This window comes from Oncorhynchus mykiss, chromosome 5 (assembly GCF_013265735.2).
Source record: "Oncorhynchus mykiss isolate Arlee chromosome 5, USDA_OmykA_1.1, whole genome shotgun sequence".
Classification (NCBI taxonomy): domain Eukaryota; kingdom Metazoa; phylum Chordata; class Actinopteri; order Salmoniformes; family Salmonidae; genus Oncorhynchus; species Oncorhynchus mykiss.
In genome coordinates this window covers 87,800,985-87,817,119 of record NC_048569.1, presented here as the reverse complement: position 1 = coordinate 87,817,119, position 16,135 = coordinate 87,800,985, and the positions used below count along the sequence as shown (strand labels likewise).

The following is a 16,135-nucleotide window of genomic DNA, read 5'->3' as shown; positions in this document are numbered from 1 at the left end:
TCTGGTCCTGACACTCCCAGAGAGTCTGAGTACTAGTCCTGTGTAGTAGAGTGTTGTAGTGCTGTGTGATTAGTGCCTTTTGATGTTGGTCCGGTCCTGACACTCCCAGAGAGTCTGAGTACTAGTCCTGTGTAGTAGAGTGTTGTAGTGCTGTGTGATTAGTGCCTTTTGATGTTGGTCCGGTCCTGACACTCCCAGAGAGTCTGAGTACTAGTCCTGTGTAGTAGAGTGTTGTAGTGCTGTGTGATTAGTGCCTTTTGATGTTGGTCCGGTCCTGACACTCCCAGAGAGTCTGAGTACTAGTCCTGTGTAGTAGAGTGTTGTAGTGCTGTGTGATTAGTGCCTTTTGATGTCAGTCCGGTTTCCTTTTTTGAAAAAAGAATCACAGTTTTTCGGTTTCAGTATTGCATATTTTTCTAAACATTAAATGCACTGAGTATTATGTGGGTTGAATGCTGTAACAACACAGAATAAAACTATTAATAAAAGTCCATGATGGTAGTGACTCCTCATGACTACTTAATAACCATCATTTATTCACATTACTTGAATGAAATATTTCAGTTGTTGTATATATTACATTTGGTGACTTCATTTCATTCCAAGTCCTCATCTCATCTCTATAGAGCGGTTGTCTATGCTGTCTGACAAATTCACTATTTTAGTAGTTCTTCAGAGTAAATAAGGCATACTTTTATGACTGCTGAATACCAACTATCAATCACTGAGATAATGTATTTTCAGGTAGAGATACACTACATGGCCAAAAGTATGTGGACACTTGCTTGTCAAACATCTCAGTCCAAAATCATGGGCATTAATATGGAGTCGGTCCCCCCTTTGCTGCTATAACAGCCTCCATTCTTTTGGGAAGGCTTTCCACTAGATGTTGGAACATTACTGTGGTTCTGGGAAGGCTTTCCACTAGATGTTGGAACATTACTGTGGTTCTGGGAAGGCTTTCCACTAGATGTTGGAACATTACTGTGGTTCTGGGAAGGCTTTCCACTAGATGTTGGAACATTACTGTGGTTCTGGGAAGGCTTTCCACTAGATGTTGGAACATTACTGTGGTTCTGGGAAGGCTTTCCACTAGATGTTGGAACATTACTGTGGGGACTTGCTTCCATACAGCCACAAGAGCATTAGTGAGGTCTGGGGTTGATGTCAGGGCTCTGTGCAGGCCAATCAAATTCTTCCACACCGGGTCTCGCCAAACCTTTTCTGTATGGACCTCACTTTGTGCGTGGGGGCAATGACATGCTGAAACAGCTAAGGCCTTCTCCAAACTGTTGCCACAAAGTTGGAAGCACATAATTGTGTAGAATGTCATTGTATGTTGTAGTGTTAAGATTTCCCTTCACTGTAACTAAGGGGCCCGAACTATGAAAAACAGCCCCAGACTGTGCAAACTTTACAGTTGGAGCAGGAATCCTTCTCCTCGCATCCGCCAAACTTCAGATTCGTCTGTCGGACTGCCAGGTGGTGAAGCGTGATTTATCAATCCAGAAAACGCGTTCCCACTGCTCCAGAGTCCAATGGTGGTGAGCTTTACACCACTCCAGCCGACGCTTGACATTGCGCATGGTGATCTTAGGCTTGTGTGCGGCTGCTCGGCCATGGAAACCCACTTCACGAAGCTCCTGACAAACAGTTCTTGTGCTGACGTTGCTTCCAGAGGCAGTTTGGAAATCAGTAGTGAGTGTTGCAACCAAGGACAGACGATTTCTACTCTCTACGCGCTTCAGCACTCAGCGGTCCCGTTCTGTGAGCTTGTGTGGTCTACCACTACGCGGCTGAGCCTTTGTTCCTCCTAGACGTTTCCACTTCACAATAATATCACTTACAATTGAATGGGGCAGCTCTTGCAGGGCAGAAATTTGATGAACTGACTTGTTGGAAAGGTGGCATCCTATGACTGAACCACAGTTCTTCAGTAAGCTCATTCTTCTGCCAATGTTTGTCTATGGAGGTTGCATGGCTGTGTGCTCGATTTTATACACCTGTCAGCAATGGGTGTAGCTGAAATAGCCAAATCCACTCAGTTGAAGGGGTGTCCACATACTTTTGCATATGAAGTGTAGCAGTGGCAGCTGTACTGAACTCCTCAAAGGTGGCTTCCTATGACGGTCTCACGTTGAAAGTCACTGAGCTATTCAGTAAGGCCATTCTACTGACAATATTTACTATGGAGATTGCAATGCAGTGCTTGATTTTATACACCTGCCAGCGACGGGTGTGACTGAAATAGCCAAATCCACTAATTTGAATGGTTGTCCACATACTTTTGGCCATGTAGTGTACCTCGTGAATCCGTGTCTGCCCCACACAGACCAGACAAGTAGGCGCGCAATGGATTATGGTCATTGTAGTTAATTACCATGTTTTTGGCGCTACACCACTCAGAATATTGACCTGTTGGAAACTACAACACTCAACTACATCGCACAGTTTGGGCTTGATCTAATTTATCTCTAGAGATACTGTGCAATGACCGCATTGATCTCATAGGAATCAAAAACAGACCTAAATGTAATTCAAATGATTGAACCGACATAGGTCATCATTTCAGTTAATCGCTTAGCACCACTGAGTACTCCTGTGTCCTGTCTATCTGTCTCTACCTGTCTGTCTAAGAGCATGTCTATCTGCCTCTACCTGTCTGTCTGAGAGCCTGTCTGTCTGTCTCTACCTGTTTGTCTGAGAGCCTGTCTATCTGCCTCTGCCCGTCTGTCTGAGAGCCTGTCTGTCTGTCTCTACCTGTCTGTCTGATAGCCTGTCTATCTGCCTCTACCTGTCTGTCTGATAGCCTGTCTATCTGCCTCTGCCTGTCTGTCTGAGAGCCTGTTGGTATGCCTCTACCTGTCTGTCTGATAGCCTGTGAGCCCCAACCTCAAAGCCCAAATGTAGTCAAAGTACTGATAAACAGTCTGGGACCCGAGAGAAGGGCTGACAGGCAGCCCATCTATGCACACACACGCACACGCACACACACACACACACACACACACACACACACACACCTGCACACACATCCCCCTCCAAATACTCGTTCTCTCACATAAACAGGCCCTCTGGCCTTCCTGTCTGTAGTTCACATGTGCATGATTGTATCAGTAACTGCTGAATCCTTCCTCCTCCTCGTCAACCTCATCCTCCTCATCCTTCCTCAACCCAAAGCTCCAGAGTATTTAGCCCACTAAGTGAACTGGCTAACATCTCCTATGAGGGGAGCTGTACATCATAAATGTGTCTCGTTTCAGATACAACTTTTTTTAACCCCCTTTTTCTCCCGATTTCTATCTTGTCTCATCGCTGCAACTCCCCAACAGGGTCGGGAGGCGAAGGTCGAATCATGCGTCCTCCGCCATACTGCGCTTCTTACCACCTGCCCGCTTAACGCGGAAGCCAGCTGCCCCAATATGTCGTTTTTACTGACGACCAAGGTCAACATGCAGGCGGCACAAGGAGTCACTAGAGCGCGATGAGCCTCCCTGGCCAAACCCTCCCCCGGCCAAACCCTCCCCCGGTCAGACCCTCCCCCGGCCAAACCCTCCCCCGGTCAGACCCTCCCCCGGCCAAACCCTCCCTCGGCCAAACCCTCCCCCGGTCAGACCCTCCCCTAACCCGTACGACGCTGGGCCAACCGTGCGCCACCCTATGGGACTCCTGATCATAGCCGGTTGTCTGTAGTGACCCACTGCGATGCAGTGCCTTAGACTCGGGAGGCTCCCTATTTCCATACATCATGCACTACTTGTGAGCAAAGTAGTACACTATATTTTTATTTAGTTTATTTTTTATTTGTGATACAGCCTGGAACCCAACCAAGGTTTGTAGTGACGCCTGACCACTGAGATGCAGTGCCTTAGACAACTGCAGGACCTTAGACCGCTGAGGTACCTTAGACCACTGTAGTACCTTAGACCGCTGTAGTACCTTAGACCCCTGTAGTACCTTAGACCGCTGTAGTACCTTAGACCACTGTAGTACCTTAGACCACTGTAGTACCTTAGACCGCTGTAGTACCTTAGACCGCTGTAGTACCTTAGACCACTGTAGTACCTTAGACCGCTGTAGTACCTTAGACCGCTGTAGTACCTTAGACCGCTGTAGTGCCTTAGACCGCTGTAGTACCTTAGACCCCTGTAGTACCTTAGACCGCTGTAGTGCCTTAGACCGCTGTAGTGCCTTAGACCGCTGTAGTACCTTAGACCACTGTAGTACCTTAGACCACTGCAGGACCTTAGAGGACAGGGGACACATCTCTCTGTGGGCAGTCAGGGGGTTCCCTGAGGGGACACATCTCTCTGGTCCACACTGCTTTAACAATTTAAGTATAATGGTGCCCCATAGCGGCGGTGAACGCTACATTAGCTTGCTGTTGCAAAGCAATGGCTCAATATGATTCACAGGCCAGGAGATGTGGGATGGGGAGTTGAGTACTACAGCTCATGATTGCTGCTATCCAGAGGCTGGTGTGGACAAATCGTTTTCCCTAAATATAATTATTCATCAGGATCAGATCAGCCCTGGATATCAGCACAGCACCAGTACACCGTTCAATTATCATTGATTAGTTGTATTGATAACTCATATGTATACATAGATTGGTATTCTAGACCATGTTGTTTGTTTGCCCTATGGACCATTAGAGCCTGACTAGAAGGCTGTAGACCAGGTGTCTGTGTCTGGCTGAAGATGTTGAGTTGAGCCTGGAATTCTCTGGGGGAACGTTCTAATTCCTATTCCTTGTGTTCTTTATGATTCAGTGTCTGACTCACGTTTCCGAGGCTACACCTGATGATGTTTGGCTCTACAACTAATCAATGATAATTGAACGGTGTACTGGTGCTGTGCTGATGGAAAGCGTTTCTGTGCCAAATCAAAATCAAATCTCAAATCAAAGTTTATTGGTCACATACACAAATTTACAGATGATATCACAGGTGCAGCAAAAATGCCTGCGTTTTTAACTCCCAAAAGTACAGTAATACCTAGCAATAGAAAACACAATAAACACATAATCCAGAAAAAATCCAAAAGAAATAAAGAAATATCAGAACAAGCAATGTTAGAGACCGGAATATAAATACATTATAAATATACAGTACCAGTCTAAAGTTTGGAGACACCTATTCATTCAAGGGTTTTACTTTATTTTTACTATTTTCTACATTCTATATTAATATTCAAGACATCAAAACTATGAAATAACACATATGGAATCATGTAGAAATCAAAAACTTCAGATATGCTTTTCCAACCGTCTTGAAGGGGTTCCCACATATTCTGAGCACTCGTTGGCTGCTTTTCCTTGGCTGCAGTCCAACTCATCCCAAACCATCTCAATTGGGATGAGGTCGGGTGGTTGTGGAGGCCAGGTCATCTGATGCAGCACTCCATCACTTTCCTTCTTGGTCAAATAGCCGTTATACAGCCTGGAGGTGTGTTTTGAGTCATTGTCCTGTTGAAAAGCAAATGTCCATTGCTCGCATTTCCTGGCCCAAGCAAGTCTCTTCTTCTTATTGGTGTCCTTTAGTAATGGTTTCTTTGCAGCAATTCGACCATGAAGGACTGATTCATGCAGTCTCCTCTGAACAGTTGATGTTGAGATGTGTCTGTTACTTGAACTCTGTGAAGCATTTATTTGGCCTGCAGTTTCTGAGTCTGGTAACTCTAATGAACGTATCCTCTGCAGCTGAGGGGACTCTGGATCTCCAGTTTCATCATAGCGCTTGATGTTTCTTGAAGTTTTCCGTCTTGACTGACCTTCATGCCTTAAAGTAATGATGGACTGTCGTTTATTTTTGCTTATTTGAGCTGTTCTTGCCTAATATGGACTTGGTCTTTTACCAAATAGGACTATATTTTGTATACCACCCCTACCTTGTCACAACACAACTGATTGGCTCAAACGCATTAAGAAGGGACATTTTTTTATTGAAATGAATTCCACGTGACTACCTCATGAAGCTGGTTGAGAGAAGTTCAAGATTGTGCAAAGCTGTCGTTAAGGTAAAGGGTGGCTACATTGAAGATTCTCAAATATAAAATATATTTTGATTTATTGAACAATATTTTGGTTTCTACATGATTCCATGTGTTATTTCATAGTTACTATGTCTTCACTGTAAATCCATTTTAGAATAAGGCTGTAACATAACAAATTGTGGAAAAGTTCAAGGGCTATAACAGTGACTAAGGCTAGTGGTGACTGTTTAACAGTCTGATGGACTGGATATAGAAGCTGTTTTTTCAGTCTCTCTGTCCCAGCTTTGATGCACTTGTACTGTTTCTGCCTTGTAGATGGTAGCGGGATTAGGGCGCCAACAGCTCAGGGGCTGATGGGTAAAAACACAGTGTCTTAATTTAGATCAAACTCCAGAAACGTACACCCACTGACTCATGAAAAGGGGGGCAGTTTTGTTTGTCCACCCGCCTCTTGAGGATTGACCACAAGTTCTCAATGGGATTAAGGTCTGGGGAGTTTCCTAGCCATGGACCCAAAATATTGATGTTTTGTTCCCCGAGCCACTTAGTTCTCACTTTTGCCTTATGGCAAGGTGCTCCATCATGCTGGACAAGGCATTGTTCGTCAACAAACTGTTCCTGGATGGTTGGGAGAAGTTGCTCTTGAAGGATGTGTTGGTACCATTTTTTATTCATGGTGTTCTTAGGCAAAATTGTGAGTGAGCCCACTCCCTTGGCTGAGAAGCAACCCCACACATGAATGGTCTCAGGATGCTTTACTGTTGGCATGAACTTGTCTTCTCTAGACAATATTTTTTTCTGGATGCCCCAAACAATCAGAAAGGGTATTCGTCAGAGAAAATGACTTTACCCCAGTCCTCAGCAGTCCAATCCCTGTACCTTTTGCAGAATATCAGTCTGTCCCTGATGTTTTTCCTGGAGAGAAGTGGCTTCTTTGATGCCCTTCTTGACACCAGGCCATCCTCCAAAAGTCTTCGCCTCACTGTGGTGCAGATGCACTCACACCTGCCTGCTGCCCTTCCTGAGCAAGCTCTGTACTGGTGGTGCCCCGATCCTGCAGCTGAATCAACCTTAGGAGACGGTCCTGGCGCTTGCTGGACTTTCTTGGGCGCCCTGAAGCCTTCTTCACAACAATTGAACCACTCTCCTTGAAGTTCTTGATGATCCGATAAATGGTTGATTTAGGTGCAATCTTACTGGCAGCAATATCCTTGCCTGTGAAGCCCTTTTTGTGCAAAGCAATGATGACGGCACGTGTTTCCTTGCAGGTAACCATGGCTGACAGAGGAAGAACAATGATTCCAAGCACCACCCTCCTTTTGAAGCTTCCAGTCTGTTATTCGAACTCAATCAGCATGACAGAGTGATCTCCAGCCTTGTCCTTGTCAACACTCACACCTGTGTTAACGAGAGAATCACTGACATTATGTCAGCTGGTCCTTTTGTGGCAGGGCTGAAATGCAGTGGAAATGTTTTTTGGGGGATTCAGTTAATTTGCATGGCAAAGAGGGAATTAATGCAATTAATCTGATCACTCTTCATAACATTCTGGAGTATATGCAAATTGCCATCGTACAAACTGGGGCAGCAGGCTTTGTGAAAATGTATATTTGTGTCATTCTCAAAACTTTAGGCCACGACTGTAGGTGTCCTGGATGGCAGGCAGTGTGCCCCCAGTGATGCGTTGAGCAGACCGCACCACCCTCTAAAGAACCCTGTGGTTGCAGGCGGAGCCCTGTGCTTAGGGGCCAAGCCAAATTTCTTCAGCCTCCTGAAGTTGAAGAGGCGCTGCTGCGCTTTCTCCATCACACTGTCTGTGTGGGTGGACCAAGCTTTCCACCTTCGGTCCCGTTGATGTGGATAGGGGCGTGCTCCCTCTACTGTTTCCTGAAGTCTATGATCAGCTCCTTCGTTTTGTTGACGATGAGTGAGAGGTTATTTTCCTAGCACCACTCTGCCAGGGCCCTCACCTCCTCCCTGTAGGCTGTCTCGTCATTGTTGCTAATCAGGCCTACTACTGTGGTGCCGTCTGCAAACTTGATGAGTTGGAGGCGTGCGTGGCGACGCAGTCATGGGTGAACAGGGAGTACAGGAAGGGGCTGAGCACGCACCCTTACGGTATGTAAATTGCGGTGGGTTTAGGGTGTCGGGTAAGATAGAGGTGATATGATCCTTAACTAGCCTCTCAAAGCTCTTCATGATGACAGAAGTAATTGCTTCGGAGTGCCATCCTGCAACCCATTGGGTTTGAAGGTCAACGTGATCCGTTTTATCTTCCTCTCTATTACCTGTCCAGCACTAGGCCAGAGGATGAAGAGATTTAGCCTTAGGGGTGGGAGAGAGGTTAGGCCCTCCATGTCTCTCTGGGGCCCCCATGTCTCTCTCTAAGACCCTCTAGGGCCCCCATGTCTCTCTCTAAGACCCTCTAGGGCCCCCCATGTCTCTCTAAGACCCTCTACTCTGGTCCCCCAATGTCTCTCTCTAAGACCCTCTAGGGCCCCCAATGTCTCTCTCTAAGACCCTCTACTCTGGTCCCCCAATGTCTCTCTCTAAGACCCTCTAGGGCCCCCATGTCTCTCTCTAAGACCCTCTACTCTGGTCCCCCAATGTCTCTCTCTAAGACCCTCTAGGGCGTGGCTTACGAGCCAATCAAGAACATACTGTAGTGCAGCATATCGTATGATATGATACTCGGTATATCATTCTTCTTAGAACACAGATAGCATCAGCAGTGTTTGCTTTTTCATTAATTTCGCTGTAAATTCAAACATTCAACCGCTGTTGACTGGCACCAAAGTATTTGAACCTGAATTAAACTCTCCTTACTCAACTGTCAGTCAATGAACATACAGACAGAGAGAGGGGTTGGGGGTTGACCTGAGAAACACCTGATCATGTAATTTCCTATTGTTTATTTGTTGACTTTAATTTAATCACTCTGATAGGACTGGAGATGATTAGTATGCATCCCCAAAATTATCAGAACAGTGGCGCAGTGTGTGTGGTGTGGTGAGGAGACATTGAAGTGGCGGGCTACACACACACACACACACACACACACACACACACACACACACAGGGAAGTGAAGTGCTACTGAAAGACAAGTGTGCCCTTTCCCCACAACACATAAATCATAGGGAGTCAGTCTAGTGTGGAGATGTGATAATGTCACTGTTGGGAATGACTGGAGTATTTCACAGTGGGTCTTACACTCCACAGAGCCTGGGTAGGTGAAAAGGCTAAAGTGGCATTTATCATCTGCTGTGAACACTACACAGTTGGCAGGAGTGTGTTTAAATGTACTACAGTATGATGTAAGTATGAGAGGAAGGATGTCAGTTAAGATTTACATGTAACTGTTGTAGCAGTATTTGAGTACCTGCTATGTGTAGGTGCATGTCCTAATATTACTGTCTGTGTGAGTAGTTCGGCATTATGCCAGTATGTGTGTGTCTATGAGTGATTTTGTGTGTGTGTGTCTATGAGTGTGTGTGTGTGTGTGTGTGTGAGTGTGAGTGTGTGAGTGAGTGTGTGTGTGTGTGTGTGCGCTTGTCCGTGTCTTTGTGAGTTTAAATGATCCTGTGAATTCCCTGTCTGCAGTGTGTCTTTACAGTATTATAGCAATCGTCTACATAAAAAGGCCATAAAACTCAATACCTCCACAGTTGACCCTATTAAGGCAGGGCCAGCCGCTTATCACTGCATACTAACAGTCATTTAGCCTGGCTGCCGCTACACAGAGCCAGGGCCAGGACTGGGGCTATTTGGGCAGCCAGGAAATCAATGAGGTTAGAGGGAGAAACGGAGAGGTTATAGAGGAGGCTGTCTCAGAGCAGCTCTCTCAATCTCAGACACATACAGTACAGAAGCCAAGTGTTTTTATCATGGCTGTGGCTCTGGGCCCTGGAGGCGCCATGACTGGATGTGTAGTTCAGAGCAGGGCCAGGCGCCATGGCTGGATGTGTAGTTCAGAGCAGGGCCAGGCGCCATGGCTGGATGTGTAGTTCAGAGCAGGGCCAGGCGCCATGGCTGGATGTGTAGTTCAGAGCAGGGCCAGGCGCCATGGCTGGATGTGTAATTCAGAGCAGGGCCAGGCGCCATGGCTGGATGTGTAGTTCAGAGCAGGGCCAGGCGCCATGGCTGGATGTGTAATTCAGAGCAGGGCCAGGCGCCATGGCTGGATGTGTAGTTCAGAGCAGGGCCAGGCGCCATGACTGGATGTGTAATTCAGAGCAGGGCCAGGCGCCATGGCTGGATGTGTAGTTCAGAGCAGGGCCAGGCGCCATGGCTGGATGTGTAGTTCAGAGCAGGGCCAGGCACCATGGCTGGATGTGTAGTTCAGAGCAGGGCCAGGCGCCATGGCTGGATGTGTAATTCAGAGCAGGGCCAGGCGCCATGGCTGGATGTGTAGTTCAGAGCAGGGCCAGGCGCCATGGCTGGATGTGTAATTCAGAGCAGGGCCAGGCGCCATGGCTGGATGTGTAGTTCAGAGCAGGGCCAGGCGCCATGGCTGGATGTGTAGTTCAGAGCAGGGCCAGGCGCCATGGCTGGATGTGTAATTCAGAGCAGGGCCAGGCGCCATGGCTGGATGTGTAGTTCAGAGCAGGGCCAGGCGCCATGGCTGGATGTGTAATTCAGAGCAGGGCCAGGCACCATGGCTGGATGTGTAATTCAGAGCAGGGCCAGGCACCATGGCTGGATGTGTAGTTCAGAGCAGGGCCAGGCGCCATGGCTGGATGTGTAATTCAGAGCAGGGCCAGGCGCCATGGCTGGATGTGTAGTTCAGAGCAGGGCCAGGCACCATGGCTGGATGTGTAGTTCAGAGCAGGGCCAGGCGCCATGGCTGGATGTGTAGTTCCTGTTTTTTACTCTTCTGTTTCGTCTGTGATCTCTTACATGACAGCTCATGGTTTCTCTTCATCACTCTCCGATGTTGAGACCTCTAACAGATCTCTCTCTCTGCGTGTCTCTTTCTTCCCTCTAGACGCCAATGCCTGCCCCGCCAAGGAGTTCCAGTGCCATAACAGGAAATGTGTGGCTCCCATCTTTGTGTGCGACGGCGACGACGACTGCGGGGATTGGAGTGATGAGGAGAAGTGTTCCACTTCCCGCTGTGGCTCCCAGGAGTTCCGCTGTAACGACTCAGAGTGCATCCCAGCTCTGTGGAGCTGCGATGGAGACCCTGACTGCAGGGATAAGTCTGACGAGTCTATGGAGCGCTGTAGTCGCCGGACAGAGCCCCAGAAGCCCCGGTGCTCGGCGGGGGAGTTCCAGTGTGGAAGTGGAGAGTGTGTCCACCTCAACTGGAAGTGTGACGGAGAAGCCGACTGCAAGGACAAATCTGACGAGGCTGACTGCGGTAAGTCACCTACTGAATCTGGGCTTGGGTCACCTGAGGATGCACACAGGATGTGGTACTACATCTACAGTGCATTCAGAAAGTATTCAGACCCCTTGACTTTTTCCACATTTTGTTACATTACAGCCTTATTCTAAAATTAATTGAATTGTTTTTTCCCCCTCATCAATCTATGCACAATACCCCATAATGACAACTCAAAAATAGATTTTTAGTATTTTTTGCAGATGTATAAAAAAAACTACGGAAATATCACATTTACAAAAGTTTTCAGGCCCTTTACTCAGTACTTTGTTGAAGCACCTTTGGCAGTGATTACAGTCTTGAGTCTTCTTGGGTATGACACTACAAGCTTGGCACACCTGTGTTTGGAGAGTTTATCCCATTCTCTGCAAATCCTCTCAAGCTCTGTAAGGTTGGATGGGGAGCGTCGCTGCACAGCTATTTTCAGGTCTCTGCAGAGATGTTTCGATCGGGTTCAAGTCCGGACTCTGGCTGGGCCACTCAAGGACATTCAGAGACTTGCCCCGAAGCCACTCCTGCATTGTCTTGGCTGTGTGCTTAGGGTCGTTGTCCTGTTGGAAGGTGAACCTTTGCCTCAGTCTGAGGTCCTGAGCGCTCTGGAGCAGGTTTTCATCAAAGACCTGTCTGTACTTTGCTCCGTTCGTCTTTCCCTCGATTCTGAATGGTCTCCCAGTCCCTGCCACTGAAAAAAATCCCCACAGCATAATGCCACCACCACCATGCTTCACCGTAGGGATGGTACCAGGTTTCTTCCAGACGTGATGCTTGGCATTCAGGCCAAAGAGTTCAATCTTGGTTTCATCAGACCAGACAATCTTGTTTGTCATGGTCTGAGTCCTTTAGGTGCCTTTTGGCTAACTCCAGTGGGCTGTCATGTACCTTTTACTGAGGAGTGGCTTCCGTCTGGCCATTCTAGAGTGACCATCAGGTTCTTGGTCACCTCCCTGACCAAGGCCCTTCTCCCCCGATTTAAGTATTCAGACCCTTTGCTATGAGACTCGAAATTGAGCTCAGGTGCATCCTGTTTCCATTGATCATCCTTGAGATGTTTCAACAACTTGATTGGAGTCCACCTGTGGTGATTTGGAAAGGCACACACCTATACTACCATTAAAACGTTTGGGGTCACTTAGAAATGTCCTTGTTTGTGAAAGAAAAGCAAATGTTTTGTCCATTAAAATAACATCAAATTTATCAGAAATACAGTGTAGACATTGTTAATGTTGTAAATGACTATTGTAGCTGGAAACGGCAGATTTTTTATGGAATATCTACATAGGCGTACAGAGGCCCATTATCAACAACCATCACTCCTGTGTTCCAATGGCACGTGGTGTTAGCTAATCCAAGTTTATCATTTTAAAAGGCTAATTGATCATTAGAAAACCTTTTTGCAATAATGTTAGCACAGCTGTTGTTGTTCTGATTAAAGAAGCAATAAAACTGGCCTTCTTTAGACTAGTTGAGCATCTGGAGCATCAGCATTTGTGGGTTTGATTACAGGCTCAAAATGGCCAGAAAACGAGTACTTTCTTCTGAAACTCGTCAGTCTATTCTTCTGAGAAATGAAGGCTATTCTAATGCTAGTAATTGCCAATAAACTGAAGATCTCAACTAGCAGCTTCTTTAAATAGTACCCGCAAACACCAGTCTCAATGTCAACAGTGAAGAGGTGACTCCAGGATGCTGGCCTTCTAGGCAGAGTTCCTCTGTCCAGTGTCTGTGTTCTTTTGCCCATCTTAATCTTTTAATTTTATTGGCCGTCTGAGATATGGCTTTTTCTTTGCAACTCTGCCTAGAAGGCCAGCATCCCAGAGTCGCCTCTTCACTGTTGACGTTGAGACTGGTGTTTTGCTGGTACTATTTAATGAAGCTGCCAGTTGAGGACTTGTGAGGCTGTGTAGATATTCCATTAAAAATCTGCCGTTTTCAGCTACAATAGTCATTTACAACATTAACAATGTCTACACTGTATTTCTGATAAATTTGATGTTATTTTAATGGACAAAACATTTGCTTTTCTTTCACAAACAAGGACATTTCTAAGTGACCCCAAACGTTTTAATGGTAGTATAGGTGTGTGCCTTTCCAAATCACCACAGGTGGACTCCAATCAAGTTGTTGAAACATCTCAAGGATGATCAATGGAAACAGGATGCACCTGAGCTCAATTTCGAGTCTCATAGCAAAGGGTCTGAATACTTATGTAAATAAGGTGATTCTGCAAACCTGTTTTCAGTTTGCCATTGTGGTGTATTGTGTGTAGATTGATGAGGGGAAATGATGTCATACATTTTTAGAAAAAGGCTGTAACGTAACAAAATGTGAAAAAGTGAAGGGGTCTGAATACTTTTTAATGCACTGTGTACGTATATAGTCTATATGGACAGGTCAAATCAAATCAAAATCAAATCAAATGTATTTATATAGCCCTTCGTACATCAGCTGATATCTCAAAGTGCTGTACAGAAACCCAGCCTAAAACCCCAAACAGCAAGCAATGCAGGTGTAGAAGCACGGTGGCTAGGAAAAACTGCCTAGAAAGGCCAAAACCTAGGAAGAAACCTAGAGAGGAACCAGGCTATGTGGGGTGGCCAGTCCTCTTCTGGCTGTGCCAGGTGGAGATTATAACAGAACATGGCCAAGATGTTCAAATGTTCATAAATGACCAGCATGGTCCAATAATAATAAGGCAGAACAGTTGAAACTGGAGCAGCAGCACGGTCAGGTGGACTGGGGAAAGCAAGGAGTCATCATGTCAGGTAGTCCTGAGGCATGGTCCTAGGGCTCAGGTCCTCCGAGAGAGGAGAATTACAGAGAGCACACTTAAATTCACACAGGACACCGAATAGGACAGGAGAAGTACTCCAGATATAACAAACTGACCCTAGCCCCCCGACACATAAACTACTGCAGCATAAATACTGGAGGCTGAGACAGGAGGGGTGGACAGGTAGTGGAGTCTTCTGCGTGTGTAGGGTTATAGTAAGCTTAGAATGACTAAATAGCTTTAAATCACTATCTATGTACAATTAATGTATGTGGATAGATCTGTGAGTGTACAGGCATTGGTGTATGTGTGTTCTAGCGTCTTTGTCTGTATGTGTGTGCCTGCGTGTCGGTTTGTGCATGGATGATACAGTATGCTATCAAACCCCTCCTGAGACCTCTGTGTTGGCGCCCGTTTATAAGATGCTCCATGCTGGAATCACCACGGCAATCAGTGAGGTTGGTTGCCATGCAACAGTGTGATGATTGGAACAGTGGAGAGCCCTTGAGAGGTAGCGAGGGTCCTCATAACCTGGCCCTCTCTCCCTGAGTAACACACTATTCTCAACCCCGGAGACCACTCAGTAATGACAAACACTGATCACAAAGACAGGGAGGAAGTCAGAGTAGATTCATGCAGGGGTTTCAGACTTGTTAGAGGGTTTGGATGTTAAAATATGATTCCTACCATTATAATCAAAATCACTATCATGATTCACATCTTCATTCCAATTAGACTGGTTTGGATTTCTCGCTGACCAATATAAAAACATATTTTAGAGAATCTAACCTTCATTTGACGAGACAAGCCAGTCAAGAACAAATTCTTAATTACAATGACAGCCTACCAGGGAACAGTGGGTTAACTGCTTTGTTCCGGGGCAGAACTACAGATTTTTACCTTGTCAGCTCGGAGATTCAATACAGCAACCTTTCAGTTACTGGCCCAACGCTCTAACCACTAGGCTACCCTGCCACCCTGTATGACTGCCATTTTCTCCTATTCTGGAACTTTGAGGGTTTATCATATAGCCTGTCTAGTAATTTAATAGGATCTCTATGGTAAACACCTTCCAGCTTCTCATTTCCACAGGATTTCTCTGGAGCAGAGGGGAGTTAGGGGAGAGAATAGGGGAGTAGGGGGGAACGGAGGGTGATTACTGTTGAATTGGAATGCACTCTGTGTTTCCCTAACCCAAGATAAAACACACACATCTTTTCACAGGGTTCATTTTCTTTCTGACAGGATACCAGGTTGGGGTTGGATCACTAGAGAGATACATAGAAAGTTGGTTGATGAGCAGTTGAATTAACATCACATTTGTGGTCTCTTGATTTTCTCTCTCTCTCTCTCTCTCTTTCTCTCTCTCTCTCTCTCTCTGTGTGTGTTCTCTCCTCCACAGCTCTGCTGACCTGCCGTCCAGATGAGTTCCAGTGTGGTGATGGGTCCTGTATCCATGGAACCAAGCAGTGCAACAGGGTGCACGACTGTCCTGACTTCAGTGATGAGGCCGGCTGTATCAACGGTGGGTGGACCCTGCCTTCTCTTCTGTTCTTTATCTCCTGGATACTGCATTATGTCCTGTTCTTTATCTCCTGGATACTGCATTATGTCCTGTTCTTTATCTCCTGGATACTGCATTATGTCCTGTTCTTTATCTCCTGGATACTGCATTATGTCCTGTTCTTTATCTCCTGGATACTGCATTATGTCCTGTTCTTTATCTCCTGGATACTGCATTATGTCCATATAGTTGACATATGTTCCAATATTCCAAAATAGTTTTTTTCCACCATATTGCTTTACTCACTGGGTTTTCACACAAAGAGAAGGCATTTATGGGTACATTGGGACACACTACTGCCATAGATGAGAAATGTCCCAGAACTCTGAAATAGCTTTTTTTCTTCATATCCTTACTACATTCTCCTCTCCAGCTCTGTGGGCATTTCAGAGAATAATGTTGAAGCAGAACTGTTTCTGTATA

The 16,135-nt window shown here is 46.2% G+C and overlaps 1 protein-coding gene across 4 annotated transcripts in view; it reads left to right on the top strand.

Moving 5' to 3' along the window:
• Positions 1–16,135, top strand: part of LOC110523029 (low-density lipoprotein receptor-related protein 8-like) — a 363,891-nt gene that overhangs the window by 231,984 nt on the left and 115,772 nt on the right. For all 4 annotated transcript variants that reach the window (XM_036978658.1, XM_036978657.1, XM_036978656.1 and 1 more), the window contains exons 5-6: positions 10,980–11,354; positions 15,551–15,673. In XM_036978658.1, the coding sequence (XP_036834553.1) occupies positions 10,980–11,354; positions 15,551–15,673 (498 nt within the window). The remainder of the gene's footprint in view (positions 1–10,979; positions 11,355–15,550; positions 15,674–16,135) is intronic.